Genomic DNA, 27818 nt, shown 5'->3' with positions numbered 1-27818 from the left:
TTTTTGAAGAAATTCACTCAATGCTTGAAAGTAGATAGTTTTTCAGCATAACCCAAAGAGCACTTACTGATATATATAATTGCCATTACACAGCAATGACCTTGTAAACTGAGGTGAAAATTCCTACTGCTCATAATATTTTTAAGAAATTGGGATACTATTGTATACAGTTACATCAGAAACTTACATACGCATCAAGTGAAGAATTGTAAAGACATAGTACATGAGCATAATAAAAATGCATAGCTTGTACTTCAACGTGATTTAGAGTATAATTAGGACAAATAAGGAAATCTACAAATAAGACTGCTTCTGGATGACGTGAAGGGGCATAATCGAAAGGGACGCCCACGTTTTGTTGAGGATGTCCTTGCAAAACATCCCGATGGAGGGGCGGGGAAACCCATATTATCGAAACAAGATGGACGTTCATCTTTCGTTTGGGTAATACGGTTGGGGATGCCCAAATCTTGAAATTTAGGTCATCCTTAGAGCTGGTCGTCCCTAGACTGGGTCGTTTCTGATTTTCGGTGATAATGGAAACCAAGGGCAACCATCTCAGAAACGACCAAATGCAAGCCCTTTGGTCGTGGGAGGAGCCAGCATTTCTAGTGCACTGGTCCCCCTGACATACCAGGACACCAACTGGAAGCCCTGCAGTGGACTTCAGAAATTGCTCCCAGGTATATAGCTCCCTTACCTTGTGGGCTGAGCCCCCCAAACCCCCTCAAAACCCACTACCCACAACTGTACACCACTAACGTAGCCCTTAGGGGTGAAGGGGGCACTTAGATGTGGGTACAGTGGGTTTGTGGTGGGTTTTGGAAGGCTCGCTGTTTCCTCCACAAACGTAACAGGTAGGAAGGAGGATGGGCCTGGGTCCGCCTGCCTGAAGTGCACTGCACCCACTAAAACTGCTCCAGGGACCTACATACTGCTGTGATGGAGCCGAGTATGACATCTGAGGCTGGCAAAAAATACTTTGAAAGATGTTTTTTGAGGGTGGGAGGGGGTTAGTGACCACTAGGGGGAGTAAGGGGAGGTCATCCCCGATTCCGGTGGTCATCTGGTCATTTCGGCCACCTTTTTGTGCCTTGGTCGTAAGAAAAACAGGACCAGGTAAAGTCGTCCAAGAGCTCGTCAGGGACGCCCTTCTTTTTTTCCATTATTGGTCGAGGATATCCAAGTTTTAGGCACGCCCAAGTCCCGCCTTCGCTACTCCTCCAATACGCCTCCTTGAACTTTGGCCATCCCTGCAACGGAAAGCAGTTGGGGACTTCCAAAATCGGCTTTCGATTATACCGATTTGGACGACTAAGGGAGAAGGATGCCCATCTTCCGATTTATGTCAAAAGATGGGCGTCCTTCTCTTTCGAAAATGAGCCTGCTAGTGTTTAAAGATAACAGTTGAGAGAAAAACTTCACTTTGTCTCTAAACATGCTAGAAATTCAAAAATGCCTCGATAACCAGGTCTTCAGTGACCTTTATGTTAGTCATTGGAAGGATCACATGACCCCAAAGTAGCTTTCAGATAAATCCTTTGGTTTTTATAAATGTGTAAGTTGTAGAAGACAAAGTGGTATTTATAAAAACCTCTTTAGAATCTAGTTAATTGAAAGAATGCACAGTAACAAAGCTGCCGAAATACGGGTCTTTTTCAACTATTTATGAACCAGTGTCCCTATGATCTTAGATACATAGATGTAGACCAAAACTCTGATAGAAATATTGTGCAATTCTCCAAAAGCTAACCCAGTTTTTTCATATTACTTTATTTAAAAAGTTACATTCCATTTTCTAAAGACGTCCAAAGTGGTGTACAACACTATAGAAACATTAATATATAAAATTAAGCCCTATTTGAGACCTATAACAACGCAATAAGCATTTTCTTTCTCCCACATCCCTCCATTAACCATAGAGTGGGAAAAAAAAAGTATAAATCAGTAACAGATTCCCCCTTTACATCTGAAGCTTATTTAGAAAAAAGTTATGCTTTTAATTTTCTTTAGAATATTGTAATCCTGCTCTAATCTTAGCTCTTCTGGAAGTTGATTCCACAACTTGAGAGCAACCATTAGATAGGCCCAAGGTCTAGTCTTGTTCACCTTATCTTCCTTAATGACAGGGACCATGTGCTGCCTATCTGGATTTTGATGCATGTACCACTGTAGCCTGGTATATACAGGAAGTAAGCCAGCCCAGTTGCCCTTAGCCTGCTAAAATCCAGATTCAGCAGTTAAAAGTTGGGTCTGGCTTTCACTGGCAGCTAGTGCAAGATTTTCAAAGGGGAGGCTTGCATTTGCTTCTGACATATCATCATCATCCATTCTTCTGTATTTAGAATTATCCCTGGTAACCCCACATATAGAGCATTACAGGAGGAACTGCCCATGCTTGGACCACAGGACTAAATGAGTCATAATGTAAAAATGAACGCAGTGTCCTCACTCTTAACTTGTACCAGGCTTTTCTCACCATCTTAGATGTCACCTCAGTTAACGCAATCCAAATTAAAACCCAAATCTCTAACCACTTTTACAAGGGACAAGGTCTCAAAATCTAAATTTTGAGTCTACTGGAGCTCTAGCAGGGTTCTCTAAACCAACCAGCAAAATCTCAGGTTTAGCAATGTTCACCACAGTGTCATTTTGTGATAGAAAACACATTTATTTATTTATTGCATTTGTACCCTACATTTTCCCACCTATTTGCAGGCTCAGTGTGGCTTACATAGTACCGTAATGGCATTTGCCAAGTCGGTTGATAACAGATGTACAAGGTTATATTGTGATCTGATGAGGTCGAAGGGAATGTAAATTGTTTATTGTTTCGTGCGATCATTGGTTATGCAGTGTTGCTGGGTATGGTGATTTACGGTGGATCGGTGGGGTAAGCCTTTTTGAAGAGGTTGGTTTTTAGTGATTTCCTGAAGTTTAGCTGTTCATGGATTGTTTTCATAGTTTTTGGGAGTCCATTCCATACTTGTGCGCTTATGTAGGAGAAGCAGGATGTGTAAGTTGTTTTGTATTTAAGTCCTTTGCAATTTGGCTAATGTAAGTTTAGATATGATCATGATAATCCGATTCTGTTTCTGGTTGGTAGATCTATGAGGTTTGTTATGTATGCTGGGACTATGCCGTAGATAATTTTGTGGGTCAGGGTGCAGATTTTGAAGATGATCCTTTCTTTGATTGGGAGCCAGTGCAGTTTTTCTCGGAGGGGTTTGGCACTTTTGAATCGTGTTTTACCAAATATTAGTCTGGCTGCTGTGTTTTGGGCAGTCTGGAGTTTTTCTGTGAGTTCTTTGCATCCCGTGTAGATTCCGTTGCAGTAATCTGCGTGGCTTAGGACCATTGATTGTATTAGGTTTTGAAAAATTTGTCTTGGGAAGAAAGGCTTTAATCGTTTGAGTTTCCACATTGAGTAGAACATTTTCTTTATTACGGAGTTTACTTGGCTCTTAAGGGTAAGGTTGCGGTCGATTGTGACTCCCGACTATTTTTAGGCTGTCTGAGATAGGAAGGGTGTGACCTGGGGTGTTTATGGTTGTGGGTTTGTCCTTGTTATATTGGGATGAGAGGATGAGGCAGTGTGTCCATGATGTTCAGGTCGTCATTAATCTCTTTGGTTATTTCTGTTAGATCATGTCTGAAGGGAATGTAGATTGTTACGTCATCTGCATAGATGTACGGGTTAAGGCCTCGATTGGATAGGGACTTTGCCAGCAGGATCATCATTATGTTGAAGAGTATTGGTGATAGTGGTGATCCATGGGGTACTCCGCAGACTGCTTTCCATGGTGGTGATATGTTTGAATTTGATTTTACTTGGTATGTTCTGGTGGTTAGAAAACCCTTGATCCAGTTAAGTACGTTTCCATCGATTCCAAATTGGCCGAGGAGTCTTAGTAGTATGGTGTGCTTTACCAAGTCAAATACGCTCGACATGTCGAATTGGAGGAAGAAGTATGCTTTTACCTGTGGCTATTTCCTGTTTGAATTACGCCAGGAGAGTGACTAGGACAGTTTCAGTACTGTGGTGGGGGCGGAATCTTGATTTGTGAGTCGTGTAGTATTGAGAACTTGTCCATGTATTCCGTGAGCTGTTTGGTCACCAAACTTTCCGTCAGTTTAACTACTAGTGGGATAGATACCACTGGATGGTAATTGATGAGGTCGTTTGTGTTTTTCTTAGTGTCTTTTAGTATTGGGGTGAGTAGGATGTTACCATATTCCTCGGGGAAGAGACCTTGTTGTAGCATGAAGTTAAGGTGTGATTTGAGGTCTGCTATGAAGCGACCGGGAGCGGATTTAAGTAGATGACTGGGACATATATCCAGTTTGCAGTGGGTGTTGGCGAACCTATGAGTCACTTGTGTAACTGATTCAATGGTGAGGAGGGTAAATGTTGTCCAGATATGGACAGCTGGGTATGGCCAGTGTATTTAATGTCCACTACATCTGTGCTGGTCATAAATTTAGGCTCTCAAGTTCACTGTTAAGATTTAGTCTCTGCCTATTAGGCCCATTCCCTTGCAGTTTAAGTACTGTGGGTATGCTTGGTAAAGCCACAGCTGTTGTCCAATGTAACATTTTATAAAGTTGGAACAGCCATTATCTCTTGAATCTAGAGGATTTGCTGTATTCAAGGCTTGCCAGCTCTTCCATATCTTTTCAAGAAACTTTTTAAAATCATCTGATTTCTCAGTGTCTTCATTGTTACTATGTGTGACTTACGCGTTTGTTGGGAACTGTAGAGTTAATATGTGATTATGCAGTTTCACACAATATGATATGGCTTTAATTTATTTTATGGCACAGCTATCTTCAGTACTATTACCAAAGTATATCACCAAAAGATTGTGTTGCTGTAATCCTCTATTGTCTTATCAAACTTCAACAGATGGAGAAAAAAAAGCCTCAGACTTAAGTGGCAGCTATTCAGTTCAGTAGCTGCTTTCAATCATATCATTGGCATAAAACAACTTCTTCAGTCATTGGCAGTGGAGGAGTGGCCTAGTGGTTAGAGCACCGGTCTTGCAATCCAGAAGTGGCAAGTTCAAATCCCACTGCTGCTCCTTGTGATCTTGGGCAAGTCACTTAACCCTCCATTGCCTCAGTTACAAACTTAGATTGTGAGCCCTCCTGGGACAGAGAAATATCCAGAGTACCTGAATGTAACTCACCTTGAGCTACTACTGAAAAAGGTGTGAGCAAAATCTAAATAAATGTAGACTAAAAAGGGATTAGCAGTACACACCCCGGGGATAATGGTGGTATTTGTTTTAACCTTGCTGAAAAATCATTAAATATACGTTTTATACCTTTATAAGTACATAAGTACATAAGTAGTGCCATACTGGGAAAGACCAAAGGTCCATCTAGCCCAGCATCCTGTCACCGACAGTGGCCAATCCAGGTCAAGGGCACCTGGCACGCTCCCCAAACGTAAAAACATTCCAGACAAGTTATACCTAAAAATGCGGAATTTTTCCAAGTCCATTTAATAGCGGTCTATGGACTTGTCCTTTAGGAATCTATCTAACCCCTTTTTAAACTCCGTCAAGCTAACCGCCCGTACCACGTTCTCCGGCAACGAATTCCAGAGTCTAATTACACGTTGGGTGAAGAAAAATTTTCTCCGATTCGTTTTAAATTTACCACACTGTAGCTTCAACTCATGCCCTCTAGTCCTATTATTTTTGGATAGCGTGAACAGTCGCTTCACATCCACCCGATCCATTCCACTCATTATTTTATACACTTCTATCATATCTCCCCTCAGCCGTCTCTTCTCCAAGCTGAAAAGCCCTAGCCTTCTCAGCCTCTCTTCATAGGAAAGTCGTCCCATCCCCATTATCATTTTCGTCGCCCTTCGCTGTACCTTTTCCAATTCTACTATATCTTTTTTGAGATACGGAGACCAGTACTGAACACAATACTCCAGGTGCGGTCGCACCATGGAGCGATACAACGGCATTATAACATCCGCACACCTGGACTCCATACCCTTCCTAATAACACCCAACATTCTATTTGCTTTCCTAGCCGCAGCAGCACACTGAGCAGAAGGTTTCAGCGTATCATCGACGACGACACCCAGATCCCTTTCTTGATCCGTAACTCCTAACGCGGAACCTTGCAAGACGTAGCTATAATTCGGGTTCCTCTTACCCACATGCATCACTTTGCACTTGTCAACATTGAACTTCATCTGCCACTTGCACGCCCATTCTCCCAGTCTCGCAAGGTCCTCCTGTAATCGTTCACATTCCTCCTGCGACTTGACGACCCTGAATAATTTTGTGTCATCGGCGAATTTAATTACCTCACTAGTTATTCCCATCTCTAGGTCATTTATAAATACATTAAAAAGCAACGGACCCAGCACAGACCCCTGCGGGACCCCACTAACTACCCTCCTCCACTGAGAATACTGGCCACGCAATCCTACTCTCTGCTTCCTATCTTTCAACCAGTTCTTAATCCATAATAATACCTACCTCCGATTCCATGACTCTGCAATTTCTTCAGGAGTCTTTCGTGCGGCACTTTGTCAAACGCCTTCTGAAAATCCAGATATACAATATCAACCGGCTCCCCATTGTCCACATGTTTGCTTACCCCCTCAAAAAAATGCATTAGATTGGTGAGGCAAGACTTCCCTTCACTAAATCCGTGCTGACTTTGTCTCATCAGTCCATGTTTTTGTATATGCTCTGCAATTTTATTCTTAATAATAGCCTCCACCATCTTGCCCGGCACCGACGTCAGACTCACCGGTCTATAATTTCCCGGATCTCCTCTGGAACCTTTCTTAAAAATCGGAGTAACATTGGCTACCCTCCAGTCTTCCGGTATTACACTCGATTTTAGGGACAGATTGCATATTTCTAACAGTAGCTCCGCAAGTTCATTTTTTAGTTCTATTAATACTTTGCAATTTCTCTTTTCTGTGTAAAACTTTGCTTTGCATTATTTGTTTTTCACTGACTGGATGTAGTATACCAGTGCCACCTTGTACATTTCCATATGATTTGCTATTTTGTACGTGTAGTTCCATGCCCTCTGTAATATCATATGTGGATGGTTGCAGTTTAGACAGTTTAGCTGTTAAGCTTCCTGTAAGCTCCTTAATTATCTCTTACAGTGTGATGAGTGGCTGTGTTTCAGTTGTTCTCATTTCTGACTTGTTCTTGTCTACAGTCTGCCTTTGCATTTTTATTGACATAGCATTCGTTCAGCTTAGATTTAAGTATGTTGTTTTTCTCAGGTGCTTCAGGTGTCTTTTAGCACAAATGTTATAAAAGGAAAAAAATTACAGGCTATTCCTTGCAAGAAAAAAAGGCCTGATTTTCAAAGCAAGTTATGCATTTGCCAACAGGTAATAACTGCACCACTTGCATGTCTGTGCATTAAAAAATAATTATAATACACTATCACCTTGCGGTAGGAGTCTAGTCCTCAATGCATTGGGAGAATGATTGGTGGGGTTTTTTTTCTTCTAGGAGATAGTTTGTCATTTTGTTGGGCTGGGTTGGGATAGGAGTATGAGAAAGAGAGGAGAATTGGGGGGGGGGAGGGGAGTAGTGAGCTGGTGGGGAACAAAGAGCAGTAATTATCTGATAGCACAGTTTTGGGACCACGAAGATCTTGTGCCTCCGGAATAAGAATATTTTCTTGGCCTTGAATAACAATGGTTTGTATTTAACTGGCAGGGGGATGGGAGGGATTTTTTTGTGGGAGGTGGGGGAGGAGTAATAGGGTTTCTCCGAGGACAAGCAGGCTGCTTGTTCTCACATGTGGGTCGATGTCCGCGTCGGCCCGGGAACCGGCATTTTTCCAAGCAAAAAATGAAAAAATTCTTGCCATAGTCTTCTGGCGCGCGTGCACGGCCAATTTCCCGCCCATCTTGTGAGCGTTCCCGCTCAGTTATTTTTTTCTCTATGTTGAGGTGCGGTCGAGTTTTTTCCCTGCTCCTCTCGGGCCCGGGAAAGTCTATTTCGTTTTGAGGATTTGCCTTTTTTTCTCTTCTTTTTAGTTACAATTTACCGTAAAAAAAAAAAAACAAAAAACTTCCTGTAGTTTCTTTATTTTTTTGACCCGTTTAAAGTTTCCCTTTTAGACGCGGCCAGTTTAGGCTGCGCGGTCGGGTTGTTCCCTTCTTTTCTTGCCCTTTTTTCTTTTAACAGGCACGATCGCGTCTTTTGATTTTGCCGAAGCCGTTTTTCCTTCCATGTCATCGAAGACACCCAGCGGCTTCAAACATTGTACTCGGTGCAACTGGACCATCTCGGGTGCCGATACCCATGTCTGGTGTATCCAGTGCCTTGGGCCTGACCATAGCCCAGCCGCTTGTAGGCTGTGTCTTCGCATGAAGAAAGGGACTCGTCTTGAGAGGCCCAACGAGAGAAGCTGTCTGATCCTTCAACATCGACATCGGTACCAAGGTCGGCGATGTCGGGATGACCAACTCGTGCTGGGAGCAGTGAGGCATCGAGTCAGTCTCCACCTTTCTTGAGGCCTCCTGTTATGCAGGCCCCCCGGGACCAACCTTCGTCGAACCCGGCCCCGAGGAGACGTGAGGATTCCACGTCTTCCTCATCGGTACCGAGGAGCCTCGATGACTGGCGTCGAGCGAGTGAAGAAGTACTGTTATCGTTCTCCTTCGATACATGGTGCCAGGAGCTCCGGGGCGTCGAGGCATTCGGCACCCGAGAAGCGTCGGCGCCAAGAGGATCACTCTCCCTCTATTCAGGAGGTGCCGATTTGTTGGTCTAGCAGCCCGGTACCTGCTCCCGAGCCTCAACAGATTCTGCCACCGACTCCGCAGCCTTCTCCGACGGCGGCTCTCGACGAGCGCATCAAGGCATTGCTTCCAGAGCTTCTGGAAGGGTTACTGCACCAGTGTGCTTCGGTGTCGGGGGTGCTTGCACCTTCCGTACCGTCTACTGTAGCAGTATCTGGCCCTTCCCCAGTGGTGAGGTCCCTGACCTCGGTGCCGCCTGCCACCCAGGTCGACTCCCCTTCGACATCGGTGGAGGAAGCTTCACCGGAGTCCAGGCGGGCATCGACTTCTCGGCACCGCCATCGAGGACGTCGTTCCTCTGTGGACTGCTCTGAGAGATGTCTTGTCCGATACTGAAGATGAGCGTTCGTGGGAGGAAGAGGAGGATCCCAGGCACTTTTCTTCTGATGAGTCCTATGGGATTCCTTCTGAACCTTCCCCTCCACCACAAAGGAAACTTTCTCCACCGGAGAGTCTGTCCTTTACCTCCTTTGTCCGGGAAATGGCTGCAGCTATTCTCTTCCCTGTGGAGGTTGAGGATGAGCCCAGGGCTGAGATGCTCGAGGTCCTGGATTATCCTTCTCCACTTAGAGAGGCTGCAATGGCTCCTTTGCATAATGTACTGAAGGAAGTCCTTATGCGAAACTGGTCGTTCCCTCTGTCTAATCCCGTGATCCTGAAAAGAATTGAATCCCAATATCGGATCCACGGGGAGCCTGGATTGATGAAGTCTCAGCTACCTCACAATTCCATGGTGGTGGACTCCGCTCTCAAAAGAGCCAAGAGTACTAGGGACTATGCCTCGGCGCCCCCAGACAGAGAATCTAGAACCTTGGACTCTTTTAGGAGGAAGGCATATCAGGCCGCTATGCTCGCTGCCAAAATTCAGACATACCAGCTCTTCATGAGCATCCACTTGTGGAACTCGGTGAGACAACTGTCTAGCTTGGTTGATGCACTTCCTCTGGAGCAGGCGAGCCTTTTCGCCAGGTGGTCAGGCAGCAGAAGGCGTGTTGAAAATTCCTGGCCAGGGGTACGTTCAACACTTTTGATGTGACATCCAGGATTGCTGCCCAAGGTATAGTGATGCGCAGACTCTCATGGCTGCGTGTCTCTGACCTGGATCATTCGGTCAAGCAGTGGATGGCGGATGTTCCTTGCCGGTGGGATAACCTTTTTGGTGAGAAAGTAGAGGATCTAGTGGACCAGCTCAAGAAGCACAATGATGCTATGGATTCTCTCTCCCGCCGGGTGTCTTCTACTTCTACCTCCTCATCTAGGAGGGTTTTTGGAGGGAAGAGGAGTGCGCCCTATTCCTATGCTAGGCGTAGGTACACTCCTCGACAGCCTGTCCAGGCTCAGTCCCAGCGCGCTCGTTCTCGTCAACAGCATGCGCCTAAGGCCTCTACGGCTCCCCAGCAAAAGCAAGGGACGGGCTTTTGACTGGCTCCAGTTCAGCATAGCCTCAGCAAAAGTGTCCGTGCCGGACGACTTGCCGGCCGGGGGGAGGTTGATATTTTTTCTCCAAAGGTGGCCTCTCATAACCTCCAACCGGTGGGTTCTTCAAATAGTCCGGTCAGGATACACCCTCAATCTGGAATCCAAACCTCCAAATTGTCCACCGGGAGCTCATTCTTACAGTTCCCAGCACAAACAGGTACTTGCAGAGGAACTCTCCGCCCTTCTGAAGGTCCAAGCGGTCGAACCCGTGCCACCAGGGGAAGAAGGGCTGGGATTCTATTCCAGCTACTTCCTTGTGCAAAAGAAAACAGGGGGGATGCGTCCCATCCTAGACCTAAGGGCCCTGAACAAATTTCTTGTCCGAGAAAAGTTCAGGATGGTTTGCACCCTTCTTCCCATGATTCTGGAAAATGATTGGCTATGCTCTCTGGACTTAAAGGCAGGCGTAAACAACAGTCTGGCCGAGAGGTTGAGCAGGATAATGCAACCTCACGAGTGGTCTCTGAACATGGGCGTAGTCCGCAAGATCTTCTGAGCGTGGGGTACCCCCTCGGTGGATCTTTTTGCCACTCAGATCAATCACAAGGTCCCTCAGTTCTGTTCCAGGCTTCAGGCCCACGACAGACTAGCGTCAGATGCCTTTCTCCTGCATTTGGGGACAGGCCTTCTATATGTGTATCCTCCCATACCTCTATTAGGGAAGACTTTGCTGAAACTCAAGCAAGACCGCAGAACCATGATTCTGATTGCGCCCTCTTGGCCCCGTCAGATTTGGTTCCCTCTTCTTCTGGAGTTGTCTGCCCGTGGAGATTGGACTGTTTTCCGACCCTCATCATCCAGAACGAGGGGTCGTTTCTACATCCCAACCTCAAGTCTCTGGCTCTCACGGCCTGGATGTTTAGAGCTTAGAAATTGCCTATTTAGGTCTTTCAGAGGGTGTCTCCCAAGTCTTGCTTGCTTCCAGGAAAGATTCCACAAAAAAGTGCTACTCTCTCAAGTGGAGGAGGTTTGCCGTCTGGTATGACAACAAGGCCATAGATCCTTTTTCTTGTCCTACACGGACCCTGGTTGAATACCTTCTACACTTATCAGAGTCTGGTCTCAAGACCAACTCCGTAAGAGTTCACCTTAGTGCAATTAGTGCTTATCATCGCTGTGTAGAGGGTAAGCCTATCTCTGGACAGCCTATAGTAGTTCGCTTCATGAGAGATTTGCTTTTGTCAAAGCCCCCTGTCAAACGTCCACCGGTGTTATGGGATCTCAACGTCGTTCTCACCCAGCTGATGAAAGCTCCTTTTGAGCCACTGAATTCCTGCCATCTGAGGTACTTGACCTGGAAGGTCATTTTCTTGGTGGCTGTTACTTCAGCTCATAGAGTCAGTGAGCTTCAGGCCTTGGTAGTGCATGCACCTTATATCAAGTTCCATCACAACAGAGTAGTCCTCCGCACACACCCTGCCAAAGGTGGTATTGGAGTGCCATCTGAACCAGTCAATTGTCTTGCCAGCATTCTTTCCTCATACCCGCCCTGGCGAAAGCAGTTTGTACACCTTGGACTGCAAGAGAGCATTGACCTTTTACGTGGCGCGGACAAAGCCCTTTAGACAGTCCACCAAGTTGTTTCTTTTGATCCCAAGAGGAGGGGAGTCGCCATCGGAAAACTCACAATCTCCAATTGGCTAGCAGATTGCATATCCTTCACTTACGCCCAAGCTGGGCTGACTGGAGGGCCATGTCACAGCTCACAATGTTAGAGCCATGGCTGCATCAGTGGCTCACTTAAAGTCAGCCTCCATTGAGGAGATGTGCAAGGCTGCAACTTGGTCATCAGTCCACACATTCACATCTCACTACTGCCTCCAGCAGGATACCCGACGCGACAGTCGGTTTGCGCAGTCGGTGCTGCAGAATCTGTTCAGGGTTTAGAGTAACTCCACCCCCCATGACCCTTTTTTGTTCTGTTCCAGGCTGCACTCTCAGTTAGTTGTTTATGGTTTCAGGTCAATCTCTGTTATGTCCTCGCCATTGCGAGGCCCAATTGACCAATGTTCATTGTTTTGAGTGAGCCTGGTTGCTAGGGATACCCCACATGTGAGAACAAGCAGCCTGCTTGTCCTCGGAGAAAGCTCCCCTTTGGAGGAGTTGCTTGTTTATTATTTGCTTTTTGATTAAACTGAGCAGGAGCACGCGACAGGTGGTGCTTGCGCTAGAAGGCTCTGGTAAAATTTTTTAACAATTTGCTGTAGAAAAATTTGCCGTTTCCTGGGCCGCCGACCCACATGTGAGAACAATCAGCCTGCTGTTCTTGGAGAATACCTGCTACAGGTATGTATCTTCGCTTTTTCATAAAGTGAGATCATTCAAAATTCCATAAATGTTTGAACAAAATAAAGGCATACTGTGTGAGGCCTGTTTGTTTTTTTCCTACACAAAGTCTTTTATTTATTAGGATTTATTTACTGCCTTGTTGAAGGAATTCACTCGAGGCGGTTACAGTAAGAATAGATCAAACATGAGCAATAGGTAATTACAGCAGTAAAAATATTCAAAAAACAATACAAAGTATGGCATAGTATACTACTTACAATAGAACATTTTAATTGATAGTGAAGGGTAAAGCAAAGATGTAACATATAGATAGGTAAGAGAGTAAGAAGAGTTAGAAAGTAAAGGTGACTGATTTAAAGAAAGTTGCACATGAGGCAGTGGCGTAGCTACGTGGGGCCTGAGGGGGCCGGGGCCCCCGCAGATTCACCCCAGGACCCCCCTCCCGGCGAACCTGCCCCCGCCGCTGCCTACCTTTACTTTTGCTGGCGGGGGATCCCACTCCCCGCCAGCCGACGTCTTCTCAGTACTTCCTGCTCTTCAATTTGTTTGCTGACGTCCTGCACGTAATTGTACGTGCAGGACGTCAGACTCAGAGAACAGTTCTGTTCTCTGAGTCTGACGTCCTGCACGTACAACGTGCAGGACGTCAGCAAACAAATTGAAGAGCGGGAAGCGACTAAGAAGAAGACGTCGGCTGGCGGGGAGTGGGATCCCCCGCCAGCAAAAGTAAAGGTAGGCGGCAGCGGCGGCGGGTTCGCTGCGGGAGGGGGGGGCGGCAATGTCGGCGGTGGGGGGGCGGCGCCGGGGGGAGGGCTAAAATGTGCCCCCTCCCCCCGGGCTCTGGACCCCTCTCCCACGGAAGGCTGGCTACGCCCCTGACATGAGGTCAGACAGATGGTTAAATATTATCACAGCTAGGGGTAGGAGTGGATAAACATATCCTGCTGCAGTATGTGCAGCCAGAGTCACTCCTTGTGTGTGTGAGTAAGACTAACAAGTTAGTTACTTCTTCCATTAAAGGCCTGGTTGAAGAGCCAAGCGTTCGCCTGCTTTCTGAAGTAGAGATAGTCTTTTGTGTTATGCGGAGTCTTTCAGGCAGTGCATTTCAGAGTGTGGGGGCTACTCTGGAGAAGGCTCACTTGTGGGTATCACATCGTGTAATGTCTTTTGAAGAGAGCGTGGTTAGTGATAGTCCCTGATAGGACCTTAGTGTACTTGGCGGTATGTGGAGGATCATCCTATTCTTCAGGTACTCTGGGCCATTTCCTTTCAGGGCCTTTGAAGATCAGACAAAGTTTTAAATTTAGCCCTGTATTGTACTGGTAGCCAGTGAAGTTTTTCTAAAATGGTGTAATGTGGTCACATCACTTGCAACCTTGCTGCTGCATTCTGAATAAACTGGAGCTTTGTAGTCAGACCATTGTATAGTGCATTGCAGTAGTCCAGTCTTGATGTTATCGTGGCATGCACAACTGGGATAAGATTTACCTTCTCGATGTAAGGAGAGAGGCATCATAGCTTTTGCAAATACTAGAAGCAGCTCTTGAAGGTTGCTTGGTTTTGGGGAATCAGAGTAAGTGTTGAATCTAACTGTATTCCAAGGTTTCTGAGTTGTGATGTGAGGGGGAGTTTGTACTTCCCAAAAGGGATTTTGATGTCAGGTATGTATCCACTTGTGTTAGGGACCCAGAGAAGCTCGGTTTTACTTGGGTTCAGTCAAAGTTTGTTGTGTTTAGCCCATTCTTGAATTGATGTTAGACAGGTAAGCAGTGTATTCAAGGCTGTAGGTAAGTCAGGTTCAGTGGGTATGAGTAGCTGCATATCATCCACATAGATGTAGAACTGAGTGTCCATCGACCAAATCAGCTCAGCTAGTGGCTTGAGGTAGATATTGAACAGAATAGGTGACAGTATCGATCCTTGTGATACCCTGCAGGTCAGTGTCCATGGTGGTGATGAGTTGCTGCCAAGCATTATGGATTGTTGCCTGTCTGATAGGATCTGAACCAGGCAAGTACTGTTCAATTGATACCTGTTTCTATCAGTCAGCATGATATTATGATGCACAGTGTCAAAAGCTGCTGAGAAATCTAGCAGTACTAACATCGAGGCGAATCCCTTGTCTCTGTTTCTGTGAAATGTTTTAAAACATTGATAATTACAGGTTTCAAAGAATTCTCATTTCATGGTATTTCTTGAACATCCAGGGACTATTTATAGCCTAAAAATCAGGGAATCAGAGGAAAGTTTGAATGTTGCTTGAATTTGGTTTTTATAGACGCTTCTTTCCTAGAGGGAATTCTGTGTTGGATACTGAACAGCAGGGAGCAGTAGCACTGCTTTCTTCTCATGTACGCATGCAAACTGATTTTACAAATTTGCCCAAGATAAAAAAGGATTTAAGAAAGCTGTTTGAAAGGGATTACTTTGGTGTCTCTTCTGCACCAGTACCGGATATTTGGAGAGAACTCCCATTCTTGATGAATTGAACAGTACTCAGTTGAACTTAGATGATACGAAAAGAATTAAGATTCATATGGTTTACAATGATCACCCAACCTAGCTTGTCACAAACCTGATAGGTGTACTTCATTGATAGCAAGCATTTTTGTGGGGGTGGGGTGGTGCACTACTTTTCAAACAAAAAAAAAAAGCAAGCAGCAACCATAGAGATTTGATTGAAGGTAGTACAGAGGTTATACCTATTGACTGAGTAGCTGCTGCTATTAAGCCATTACTAGGAAAGGACAGGGTTTGAAGGTTTATATCCGTTTGTCCTTCAGTTTGAAAGTTACTATAGATAAGAGGCAGTGATTCAGTGCTGAGCAACTGACTAATGAAAATGATTGGAATAAAAGGCTCCTGTGTTTTCCGGCAGAAGAGGGTGGTGACAACTTCCAAAGCCCATTGTAAGCTCCTTGAATAGACTGGGAACTTGGCTGCACACTCAGCAGTGCAGAACTTTTAGTGGATGCCGTTTGCATTCCCAAATATTTTTGTTCAGTTTGCCTTCCTATTCTTTAACTTAAAAAAAAAAAAAAGAAAAAAAGAAAATTAAACTTTGAGGCCCGGAGCAATGGAGAAATGGGACAGCAGTATAGGTACCTCTGCTTTCCATATGCCAGAATGGATGGTAAGTTAAATAAGAATCCTCCCACCCCAACTATTATAAACTTAGGTACATTCTGTTTAAGAACTGCTTGTCTCCTAGTTTCTTTACCATTTTTGCTTGGCTTTTGTTAGTTTGCTATCAGTTACTGAAGCTGTCAAAAATATTTAAAATTATCTTCAGTACCAGAAAAATTGTTTTTAGAATCAGGCAAAAGTCTTAATCTGCCTCTTTCTCTTACATTTAGATGATGTTACTGTAGCAACAATTGCATTGCTTTTTAGCTAGAGAAATTGTACAATAGGTTATATTTGTAGGATCTGTAAGTGTGCCTCCCTGAGATATACTAGGGAAAAGGAGCAACAAAAATTTCTATTCTTACTACCTGAAAAAAAAAAAAAAGCATTGCAATGTATTGCAGAGTGAGTTAACTTGATATTTGAGTAAAAATGTCTTATGAGTATTAGCAAATATTAGAAACCTTTGAATACCAGGTGGGAAGTTGTGTTTGGTAGATTACAGGAAGATGGGGAGAATTAGAGGCTCCAGATATTATTTTTTGAGGTGGGGGGGGGGGGGGTAAGGCAATTCCATTAAAAATGGACTAATGATGGTCTGAGTGGTGACCAAGCTTGAAAGGAAGATTTGAAAGGGTAGACTTGGAACTGGAGAGATTGTGGGAGAATATTAAAAAAAAAACTGTGGTTTTCTGTCAGGTTCTTCCTTTTTTTCTTTAAAATATTTCTATTCTGCACATTCCACAGTTCACAGTGGAATCAGGTTGCTGAACTGGAACCTTTTGAACTTGCTTCCTTTTTCCCCATTGCAGCTAGAGTGCAAGGCAAATAAAACCAGTGGCCCTAACTTGGTACTATTTTTAAAAAATAAAATTACCACTTCAAAAATGTATAAATATATATCATAAGTATAACAAGAAGTTGAAAAGAGACCTAGTAGTATGACTGAAAGAAGCATTACAACCAAAAAATAGCCAAGTTAATAATTTGGAAGAACTCCGTGTAGCCAGTTCCAGACTGTACAGAATCAGAGGGGGGTGTTCTCTTCCATATTGTGCACTCTGCAGCCTGATCAGCTGTACTTGGACTTTCCAGGAAGTGTGTTAGGTGCTGAGCTGTCATTGTAACTAAAATACTTCACATCATAATCAAAAATATGGGCTTTCCCATGAGTCTGTGTAAAAATATTTCCTTTACCATTTTCTAAGCTATCTACAGCTACCAAAATAGAAATCTATACCTTACCATCACTACCAACATTACTGTAAATTATCATCAATAAAATCTGAACAACAGAAGTTCAACAGTTAAAGGCCAGTGCTAAAATAAGCAGTGTGAAGTAGCAAATAATCCATAAGTGAGCTGCAGTGGTAAGTAATGGATGCATTGCTAATACTTTTTTCCTTTCTACTACTTTTCTGCTGTTGGTGGTTTTTGAAATTAGCATAAATTTGATGACACAAGGTCCAGCAAAATATTCTGTGATATGAGAGACTGTCTTCCTTTCATATATCTACCAGCATCTGTTGGCGTTTAGGAGAGGACTTGAGACCTTGCATGCAGTTTCATGTTTTGAGGTGTGTTGAAGTATTTTTCGCATTATGCGACACAGCTTATTGTTGAGGGTGTCTGTGTATGTGCAAACAGATGTGTTCCAAGTACATTAGATTCAAACGTTGGCAGGAGTCTCTAGCTCCTCTTGGCAAAGATCAGGGTAGAAAATTAAAGGACCCTAAATGAAAGACCTTTGATCCTTTTCCCTGCCTGGGGGATAGAGGCCTGTGCTCCTTACATAGGGTTGAGTTGGGTCAGCCTGGTACCCTCTCCTTCCTAGGATCCTGAATGACCCCTGAAAGTCTCGAGAGGTGGGGCAGGTGAGGTTATGAGGGCAGAAGTGATCCCCATTCCTGCACCAGTATCTGATTATATAGTTGTGGGTGCCAGATGACCACTAGGGTTAAATTGGTACTACTGCTAAGGGTTAGCCAACACTATATTTGTACATGTAACTGTCAGGACAGGAGAAAGTGCTCTGCCCTCATCACCCCCCCCCCCCCAATAAACTCCTGGGGGACAGTCATAGTTGAAGGTTGAAGGAGTGGGGGTTACATCTTTTGGCTGTGGGGGCGGGGGAAGGGTCTATCTATCCGCCGCTTTTGACACTGTCAATCATGATCTACTCCTTGCCACACTGTCCTCATTCGGGTTCCAGGGCTCTGTCCTCTCCTGGTTCTCCTCCTATCTCTCCCACTGCACCTTCAGAGTTCACTCTCATGGATCTTCCTCCACCCCCATCCCGCTATCTGTTGGTGTTCCCCAGGGATCTGTCCTTGGACCCCTTCTCTTCTCAATCTACACCTCTTCCCTGGGCTCCCTCATCTCATGGCTTCCAGTATCATCTCTATGCGGACGACACCCAGCTGTATCTCTCCACACCAGACATCACCGCGGAGACCCAGGCAAAGGTATCGGCCTGCTTAACCGACATTGCTACATGGATGTCCAACCGCCACCTGAAACTGAACATGTCCAAGACTGAGCTCATCGTCTTTCCACCAAAACCCACTTCTCCTCTTCCTCCACTTTCTATCACAGTTGATAACATCCTCATCCTCCCCGTCTCATCTGCCCGCAACCTCGGAGTCATCTTCGACTCCTCCCTCTCCTTCTCGGCACACATCCAGCAGATAGCCAAGACCTGTCGCTTCTTCCTCTTCAACATCAGCAAAATTCGCCCTTTCCTCTCTGAACACACCACCCGAACTCTCGTCCACGCTCTCATTACCTCTCGCCTTGACCTACTGCAACTTACTCCTCATCGGATTCCCACTTAGCCATCTATCCCCCCTTCAATCTGTTCAGAACTCTGCTGCACATCTTATATTCCGCCAGAACAGATATACTCATATCACCCCTCTTCTCAGGTCACTTCCGATACCGCATTCAGTTCAAGCTTCTCCTTCTTACCTACAAATGTACTCAATCTGCTGCCCCTCACTACCTCTCTACCCTCATCTTCCCTTATGTTCCCACCTGAAACCTCCGTTCACAGGACAAATCCCTCCTCTCAGTACCCTTCTCCACCACTGCCAACTCCAGGCTCCACCCATTCTGCCTCGCCTCACCCTATGCCTGGAACAACCTTCCTGAGCCCTTACGTCAAGCCCCCTCCCTGCCCATCTTCAAGTCTCTGCTTAAAGCCCACCTCTTCAATGCTGCCTTCGGCACCTAACTCTTACCTTCAGGATATCCAGACTGCCCCAATTTGACTGCCCCTATCGAATTGACTACTCACTTGTCCTTTAGATTGTAAGCTCTTTGAGCAGGGCCTCTCCTTTTATGTTAAATTGTACAGCGCTGCGTAACCCTAGTAGCGCTTTAGAAATGTTAAGTAGTAGTAGTAGACCCATTGGACCACTAGGCTTTTATTTTTCTTTTTGTAGCTGTCAATTGTAACTTTGTTTTAGCATTTATCTTTCTACAAATTTTCTTTTTCAATTCCTTTCCTACCCCCCTCACACCACTTATTTATGCTTCATGGTCAGCCTTGGGCTGTTGGGCCACAGATTCCACCATTACTTAGAAATCCAATTTCTTTTGCCCTCCTGACTAATCCCCTCCCCCCCCCCAAAAAAAAACCCCAAAAAAACAAAAACAACTGGACTGAAGACCTCAGATTTAAAAATCATTCAACACAGCATTCCTTGCTCTGGGCGATAATGTCTGTATATAGTCACCTCACAAGTCCATAAATCGTTTATGCTGTGGTTCTCTCATCATCGCTATTTTATCCATCACTATTATATGGCACAGGGCAGCTCTCTGGTGCCCAAAGGATGGTGTATCAGAAGTTACCCAAGCATCCAAAGTAGTCCTCACCTTCCCATTACCCAAGCTTCTCTGACCCACAATTACTGCGCCTGGCTCCATATTCCAAGGTCCTCTTCCTTATAAAACAACACTTTGAGGTAGTAACATTTGCAATTTCCCCCTGAACCTAGCCCATAAAACCATCCATTTCCCACTAAAATTGCTGTACTTTGGGGCTTCTCCACAGTATGTGACATAACGTTGCCTTTTCTCTCCCACATTTTAAAGTCTAATGTATGTGCCTCACCCATTCTTTATGCTCTACACAGCACAAAGATTGCCCTATGAAGTACTTTATATTGAACCTCTCACAAGACAGTGGAAGATACTAATTGGAGAGCCTTGCAAAACTGTGCAGATATCCTTCCCTTGGAGAGTCAATCCCAACTCACCATTCTGCTTCACCAATTCCTCACACTCTGGCAATTGCTTTCTGGCGATGTCTTGGAGAAGTTGAAGGTTATGGGGGAGGCATGGCTATTGTCTGGGTCGGGGGGGCTCAGGGCACTTGGTCTAGCCATCAGGTGTCCTGGTCCATAAATCGCCTGAAGTCCTGGTTGGTCCGCCTAGTTCTGCAGGAGCTTCGGCCGATCCTCGAGGGGAAAAGCGTTCAGAGTTATGTCAGACATTGCTATGGCGATGGTGTACATAAGCACGGCGATGCTAGGAATCAGGTGGTGGCCCTGGGGATAGCGTGTCTGTTGGTGGGTGGAGACCCATCTGCAGACCCTTTCAGCGGTCCACATTGCAAGCAATGACAAGATATAGGTGGAAGTTCTCAGTTGCTTCTTCCTGGATCCAGGAGGGTGGGAGCTGGGGCAACAGGCCTTTCAGCTCATTCTGGATCACTCAGTTCGACTTGATGGCATCCAGGATCAACTCTTCAGTTAGAGGGAGCTGGCCTCCCAGGGGATAGAGGCCTTGCTTCAACTGTGGCTGTGGGAGGAGCCCTTCTTTGTCTCCCCCCCCCCCCCCCCATGGTCTCTGATAGGTTGTCTCTTGCGCAGTCTTGCACATAATCCTCATCTGGTCCTGCTGGTGTCGCCGGATTGCCCTCACAGGCTGTGGTATGTGGTTCTCTGGTGCCCCCTTCTAGATACTCTTTTACTACCCAGGGGCCGGATTCCTTCTGGTTTACAGTTTGGCAGTTTGGAGATGCGCAGGTTCTCCCCCACAGTGGTCATTACGCTGCTCCATTCCAGGAAGGCCTCTAGGTCTTGGCTTACGTCAGGGTCTGGGGAGTTCTTGAATCCTGGTGCGGGAGCTGTGCCTGTCTCTCTGGAGGGCTCAGATTCCTGATACTTTGGAGTTTCTGTAGCTAGGCCTGGATCAGGGACTGGCTCTGAGCTTTCTGAGGGTCCAGGTGGCGGCTCTAGCCATTTTTCTTGTGAAGGTGAAGGGTATCTCTCTGGCTATGCATAAAGAGGTGGCTCAGTTTCTTAAGGGGGTCACTCATCTGCACCCTCCACTCACCTTTCCTTCCCTTCGTGGGCCCTCAATCTGTTGCTCTGGGTGCTGTCCGAGGCCCTATTTGAACATCTGTGCTCGGTTTCCACCAAGGACCTTCCTGTCAGGGAAGTTTTTCTGGTAGCTATCACCTCTGCTTGTAGAGTCTTTGAGCTGCAGGCACTATTTTGCCTGTACCTGTATCTGTCCTTCATGGAGAACTTGGGTCCTTGCCAAAAGTGGTGTCTCCATTCCATGTTAATCAGGAGGTCTAGTTGCTCTCCTTTTTGGTGGAAGGTTTGGCTCCTGGGGATTGGGAGCTCCATAAGCTAGTTGTCCAAAGGACAATTCTCCGGTGCCTGAAGGAGACAAATTAATTTTGTCTCTGTCCATCTCTCTGTGTTTTCCATGGCCCTTGGAAGGGCCAGGTGGCCTCTAGCCCTCCATTGCGAGGTGGATCAAGGTGGCTATATTGAGTCTGCCTACATAGGCACCAATCATCTGGTGCTTCAAGGGCCAGGGTTCAAGCTGCCACCTCGGTAGAAGCTCGGGCAGTGTCCCTTGAGGACATTTGCAGGGCAGTGACTTTAGTTGTCTCTCCATTCCTTTCCTAAGCACTATAGTTTGGACAGGTTGGCCAGAGCCCGCTCAGATTTTGGCAGAGCCGTTGTTTGGGGGTGCCATGTCTTCCTCTGCCCAGTAGACTGCTTCGTTAAATCCCATTTGTGCAGAACGGTGGATCTGACACTAAGAAAGGAGAGATTGTGTCTTTACCAGATAATTTTCTTTTCTTTAGTCAGCGACAGCATTCTGCAGTCCTGCCCTTGGAAGACCTCGGCCCAGGGTTCTGGGTGTGCTCTGTGCTTCCTTTTCAGTGCTTCAAAAAAATTATTTTGTAATTGGCAGCCATATGGGTTTTCCGTGAGATGGCTGTATTCTGATATATGCAGGGTAGTGAGTGCCACTCTGGTGTGTTGCTTGATTATCATTGCAGCTGCAGTGTTTAATGGGGCATGGGTGTGTTACAAAGGGACCCTCTGCTGCTTGGATAGATGCATACTACATTTGTTCCATGGAGCACCTCTGCTTATATTGGTGATGTCACTTGCAGAATTCAGTTTTCTCTACCTCCATCTGCTGGTAGGAAGGGATAACACCCATTTATGTAGAATGATGCCACTGATTAATGAAAAGAATTATTTGGTAAGACATAATTTATCCTTTTCCTTTACTTTTAACCATACTAGAAGTTCACCAATCTCTGTCGTTTCCATAGAAATTTAACATCATCTCCTTGCTCCCTTTTCTTCTTTGGGGACCTCCTTTGGAGCTCCAAAGTATGTGAAAATTCCTTTAGTAGCACTCTTTTTGGTAGCACTGGAGTGCAGTAAATGTGTAGCTTTTCATGATGCTAAAGGCATGGCAGGATAACTTCGGCTCCCCTAGAATTCAGCAAGTAAGTTGGTCATGACCCAAGAGGTACCTCTCAACGGAACTTGGGCAGGCAGGCAGGCATAGATGCACCAATCATCCCCTTGGTCTAGCAGCTAACAGGTGTTGCTTCTGTCTCAAAACTTATGTACTCCAATATGAAATGCCTCATATTACACATAACAACTTCTAATATAATTTTCCTTTTTTGTGTTCTTTTGAATTAGCAATTAGTTTATTTAAAGAACAGTCTTTGAACTCTGAAGTGAACCTGTTTTTTACCCTTACAGGTGTTATAACAGACATCTGAAATAGAAGGTTGGGTTCAGGTCAGTGAGAACAAGAGAGGCAACATTCGTGATATTTCTCATATTTTGTAATTTATAGTTGGGTTTCCTTCCTGTTAGGAGTGATAATGGTATCTCTTTTCTTAGAGCACTAGTATTCAGCTATTTCATCAACGTACAATAAGTTATTCTCCAAGGACAGGGCAAGGTACAGTAGTCTTAAATGTGAGTGATGTCATCTCAGTACAGCGTGCATGAGAACAATTCACAACCTAATATAGTAAATGACAACAGATAAAGACCTGAACCGTCCATCCAATCTGCCCAACAAGATAAACTCATTTTACATGGTATGTAATACTTTATATGTATACCTGAGTTTGATTTGTCCCTGGCTTTCTCAGGGCACAGACCGTAAAAGTCTGCCCAGCATTGTTCCTGTACTAAACGTTCTGAAGCTAACGTCGAAGCTCCTTAAAATTTACACTCCAGCCCCTCCATACCTATTCAGTCACGATCAGGGCACAGACCGTAGAAGTCCGCCGTGCACTGGTTTTATTCTCCAAATACCGGCACCGCCACCCAGTCTCCACTAAGATTCCATAGATCCATTCCTTCTAAACAGGATTCCTTTGTATTTATCCCACGCATGTTTGAAGTCCTTTACCATTTTCATCTCCACCACCTCCCGCAGGAGGGCATTCCACGTATCCACCACCCTCTCCGTGAAAAAAATACTTCCTGACATTACTCCTGAGTCTGCCCCCCTTCAACTTCAGTTCATGTCCTCTAGTTCTACCACCTTCCCGTCTCCGGAAAAGGTTCATTTGCGGATTAATACCTTTCAAATATTTGAATGTTTGTATCATGTCACCCCTGTTTCTCCTTTCCTCCAAGGTATACACTCTCATCAAGAAGCTCAGAAGTTTTCTTTCTCCATTCTCCTAAGGTGGTGTTAGAGAAATCCAGTGTTTGCACAAGACTCTCCTTATGAGAACCAATAGCACTTTGCCATACAGGGACTCCTGAGGCAGGCCTGAATGGCCGAAACACGACTCGTGTCGAGTCCAGTTTTTTAAGAGTCCAGTAGAAGTTTGTTTGGCGTCATCCATCTTGTCACCTTCGCTGTATTCTTTTCTTGGTTTTTCCATTGCGGAGGTCCGCTTTCTTCTGTGTTTGCCGTTCTCCAGTGTTAATACCATTCAGCATTAACAACAGTGTTGTACATGTGCTTGGACTGTAACAAACATTGTTACAGAAATACTGTATATTCATAAACAATACAATTCAGAATCTGCTGATGGCTTTCCCCAGAAATATTGAGCTGTCTTATTCCATATCCACTTTTTCCAGCAATCAAGCCAACATACACTGTCATTGAAATCAGGGTCATCTTCATTAAATTCCTTTCAGTTTTTCTCTTGCAATATGGGGCTTGATATTGGCATGCCCTTTTCCCTTTTATGTGTGAACCATAGAATCAAAGCTTTGTTCACCTTCTCATATTTGCATTTTTTCATTGTTTTCTTAATGTTTAATCCATATTTAGAGGTACAATTGGAACCCCATTTCTCCAGTTCACTTTATTGCCTTTTCTCTCCACTCCAAATTTGGTTGTAATTTGTTGTATGGCCTCACCCTTGTCTATTTTTTAAGCTTCAAGTTTCTGCTCTATAGACAGTACAGCTTTTCTTGTTTGACTTGCTGTTGCAAAGAAAGCAGGGTCACAGGTACAACCGACTCGGTTTTAAAGTAAAAAGTGATCTAAGATTAAGAATAATAAAATTAATGTAAAAGAAGAAATAATAAAAATAAAAAAAACCCTTTACTGTACTCAATCTTGCTAGCACTGCTGCCTTTTGACTGAACATGATGCCAGGAAAGAGAGAGCCACATGCACCTCACTGACGATGCTGTCGCATCAATGGAGCTTGTTGAATAAACCAGGTGGCCAGATAAGCGAGAGGCTATGGTTTTCAAAATTGGTGTGTCTCAATAGGGTAGACTTTATTATTTTTAGATGTAATATTAACAGTTTTGCAGAGAAGGCTGACTGTGGACCCACACTTAGTGAAACATAGTATATGAAGTTAAAATTCTTACCACTACATGGTGCCATTTGAAAATGATCATCAGGCTGCTGATAGAGAGAAGCAGCAGATGTCAGGAATAATCAGTTTAGCTGGGTGCTAATTCAAAAGAATGGAGATTTATAATTGTTGGACTAAACAATTATAACTGTGAATCCATTGAGCAACTGTACATAGGCAACCTCCTTTTTCCGAATTCCTTTATTTATGAATTTGTTCTAATTTGATGGTCATCCCCTGCGCTACAAGGACTCGATTAAAATCCTGGGTGTCATTTTTGATTCATAGCTCAATTTTCGTCCACAAATAGACTGTTGTCCACTCTTCATTTTTTTTATCTTCACTGTCCCCTCATTTCTTCTTCAGTCCTTCAACCTCTTATCTTTGTCCTTGTTATATTCCATCTCAACAATTGCAGTTCTCTTTACTCTGGCTTATGTCTCTCCTCTCTTATAATGTCTTCAGCTTGTTCAGTTAACCTCAGTTAAGCTTCTCCACAACTCAACCGCTTTGATCATGTTACCCTACCCCCCTCCGCTTCAATCATTGGTTGCCCATCAGTGCCCACATCAAGTATAAAATTCCTCTTTTAGTAAGTCCCATCTTCCCTCAGCTCCATACTATCTTCATTACTTTCTCATCCCTTAACACCCCTCTCCATTACCTGCACTCTGCTGATCAGAACCTCCTGACTCTCCCTTCCCATTCCACTCTTCACCTTAAGATCTCATGCAACCGTGCCTTTAGATATATTGGTCACTAGTTATGGAACAGCCTCCCCCATCTTGTTAGGAACCAGCCAGCTGTCTCTTCTTTTAAAACACTACTCAAGTTTCATCTGTTTTCAGAACGTTTCTCTCCCTCTACCACTTAGCTGTCTTCTCTGACTGCCATGTTACCTTTTCACTTTCTCCTCCCCCCCTGTTATTTTCTTTCCCTTTTGTTTCTGTTTTTAATATGTAAACCACTATGTCAAGGCCAACGACTGTATATCAAGTGTGATAAATATATAAATAACCCATGTTTTGTGAATGTAAAGGTACTTGTTAAGGATCAGAAGTTGCCAAGGGCCCGTGGTCCTGTTTGGGTGAGCAAAACTGAAAACAGATGTTTTGTTCATTTCATTCTAGCAAGAATATGGAAATGTAGTACCTCAACTCAGGGATAAAGTGAGGAGGATAAGAAGAATGGCTGGAAAGTTAGTGTACCTAATTAGCAAGTTAATTATAGCCTGCTAGAAAAGTGTGGCAGTTACATAAATAAGCTATTGCTATGCATGCACGAGTAGGACCATGTTAGAAACTGCTGTTAACAGTTTAGAGGTCAGCAGTAACTCTGTAATTAGCTCTGCTAAATAAATAAATAAAGACATAAACAGGAATGCTCATTAAATCTCGGGGTTCTTTTCTGCCAAATGGCCTGTCGGAGGTCTAGCTGGAAGATGAGGTAAGCATAACCAAAGAAAGAAAAAAAATCCTCATTCGGGTTTGAACCAGAGCAGGCAAGATTGCGGAGGCAGGATGTATAAATGAAGGGCCTTGCAGTTTCCTGGATGTGGAAGGGTTATGAGAGGTCTGTCGGAGGCTAACATGCTGAATAATAAAAAGAAGTATTGTTTGAATGGAAGCTCTGGAGCTAAAGCCCAGGTGAGGTGTCATCCTGTGTTATGTTTCTTTTTCTTCTGCTTGAACCTTGTTAAATTTATCTGTAGTAAGTGAGCATACACTTGTGAATTTGATTATATAAATGCTGAAATTGATGTAGCTCTTTGCTACAGATATATCAGTATATTATAACTTAAGTCATTGTTGATTTCTAATCTATATCCACCTGGTTTACCAGGCTGTTCTACACCTGCCTGTGATGAAGCTTAAATTTCAGTTGATGTCTGTGCTATGTTCAGTATTGAATACTTTGAGTACTTTACCACTCTTTTTGAACCATTAGGGCTATAGTACTTTCCTGCTTTCCACCATACAGATTTCATAATATATACTAAGTAGTAAAATATTAACATTTAGATGCTTGTGAATGCCCACTGTATGGGATGTGGGTTTTCTGCATCAGTAAGTAGGCAGTGGTTCCTATTCTTCCATTATCGAGTATATAGAAAACCTTGATGCTCTATGAAGGTACGTGATTATGTATGTGAGATGTGCAGTTGAGTGTGGGTGAATGATTGGGGGTGGGATGGTGAGGGGTAGAGGGAATACAATGCACGTTCACTATCAATATACCAAAAGGTTTTTTTTATACATTTTAGTCTTAATTTTGTGGATCCCATTATAGTTAACTGAAAGAGTAATCTTCTCAGCCTCACCCTCAGCTGTAGTGCTGGAGATTTCTGCCCACATCTGCTGATCTATGCCAAAACATGTTATAATGTGAAGAATTTTCCTGTTACGAGAACTTTTTCCCTTGATTGTGGGTGTTAATTTATCCTTTTTACTTTGTAACACGTAAAATTATACATCAGAATACTGTGTAGTGAAGACCACCTGCACCATCATTTGTTCAAGCACTTTTATCAACATAAATTCACAAACAGCCTGAAGCTTCTGGCTTTGGAATACATTACAGCCTCAGACATTAAACACTACATAAGTTCTAGCTTTAGACAGTGGCCCTTACTATACTTTTTGTTGTGGAACAATTAGTTTAGCATACATTGCCATAATTAAAATGCACAGTACAAGAAATTATTAGGTCTGGTCTTGGAAAATGTTTTTGTTTTTTTTAAGGAAAAGGCAATTTTTATTCAGAGACTCAATACAGGGGCCCTTTTACTAAAGCCCTTGGAAAATGTTTTTAAAACTAAACTGTACCAGTGGAAAAACAAATGTAATAGCTTATCTGCAAAGCAGTAACAAGCTATTAGTGTGTGATGACCCCCCCCTTAGGCAAATAATTACCTATGTGGCAGTAAAGCAAATTGTAAAATAGGTGATTAATAAGTATTCAATAAATAATATTAACAATATTTGACTC

General features: G+C 44.2%; 1 protein-coding gene across 2 annotated transcripts in view; it reads left to right on the top strand.

Annotated features, from left to right (window-relative positions):
- AHCYL2 (adenosylhomocysteinase like 2) overlaps positions 1 to 27818 on the top strand; it is a 184587-nt gene that overhangs the window by 76243 nt on the left and 80526 nt on the right. The window contains exon 1 of one of the 2 annotated variants that reach the window (XM_030216848.1): positions 26397 to 26476. The exons of the other annotated variant lie outside the window; for it this stretch is intronic. Within the exon in view, the coding sequence (XP_030072708.1) occupies positions 26420 to 26476 (57 nt within the window). The 5' untranslated portion in view covers positions 26397 to 26419. Of the gene's footprint in view, positions 1 to 26396; positions 26477 to 27818 lie in introns of those variants that run through there. 2 annotated transcript variants of the gene reach the window in all.

The sequence above is a fragment of the Microcaecilia unicolor genome, chromosome 10, assembly GCF_901765095.1.
Source record: "Microcaecilia unicolor chromosome 10, aMicUni1.1, whole genome shotgun sequence".
Lineage (NCBI taxonomy): Eukaryota > Metazoa > Chordata > Amphibia > Gymnophiona > Siphonopidae > Microcaecilia > Microcaecilia unicolor.
The sequence above is the reverse complement of the archived record's forward strand: the minus strand, read 5'-3'. Positions and strand labels throughout refer to the sequence as shown.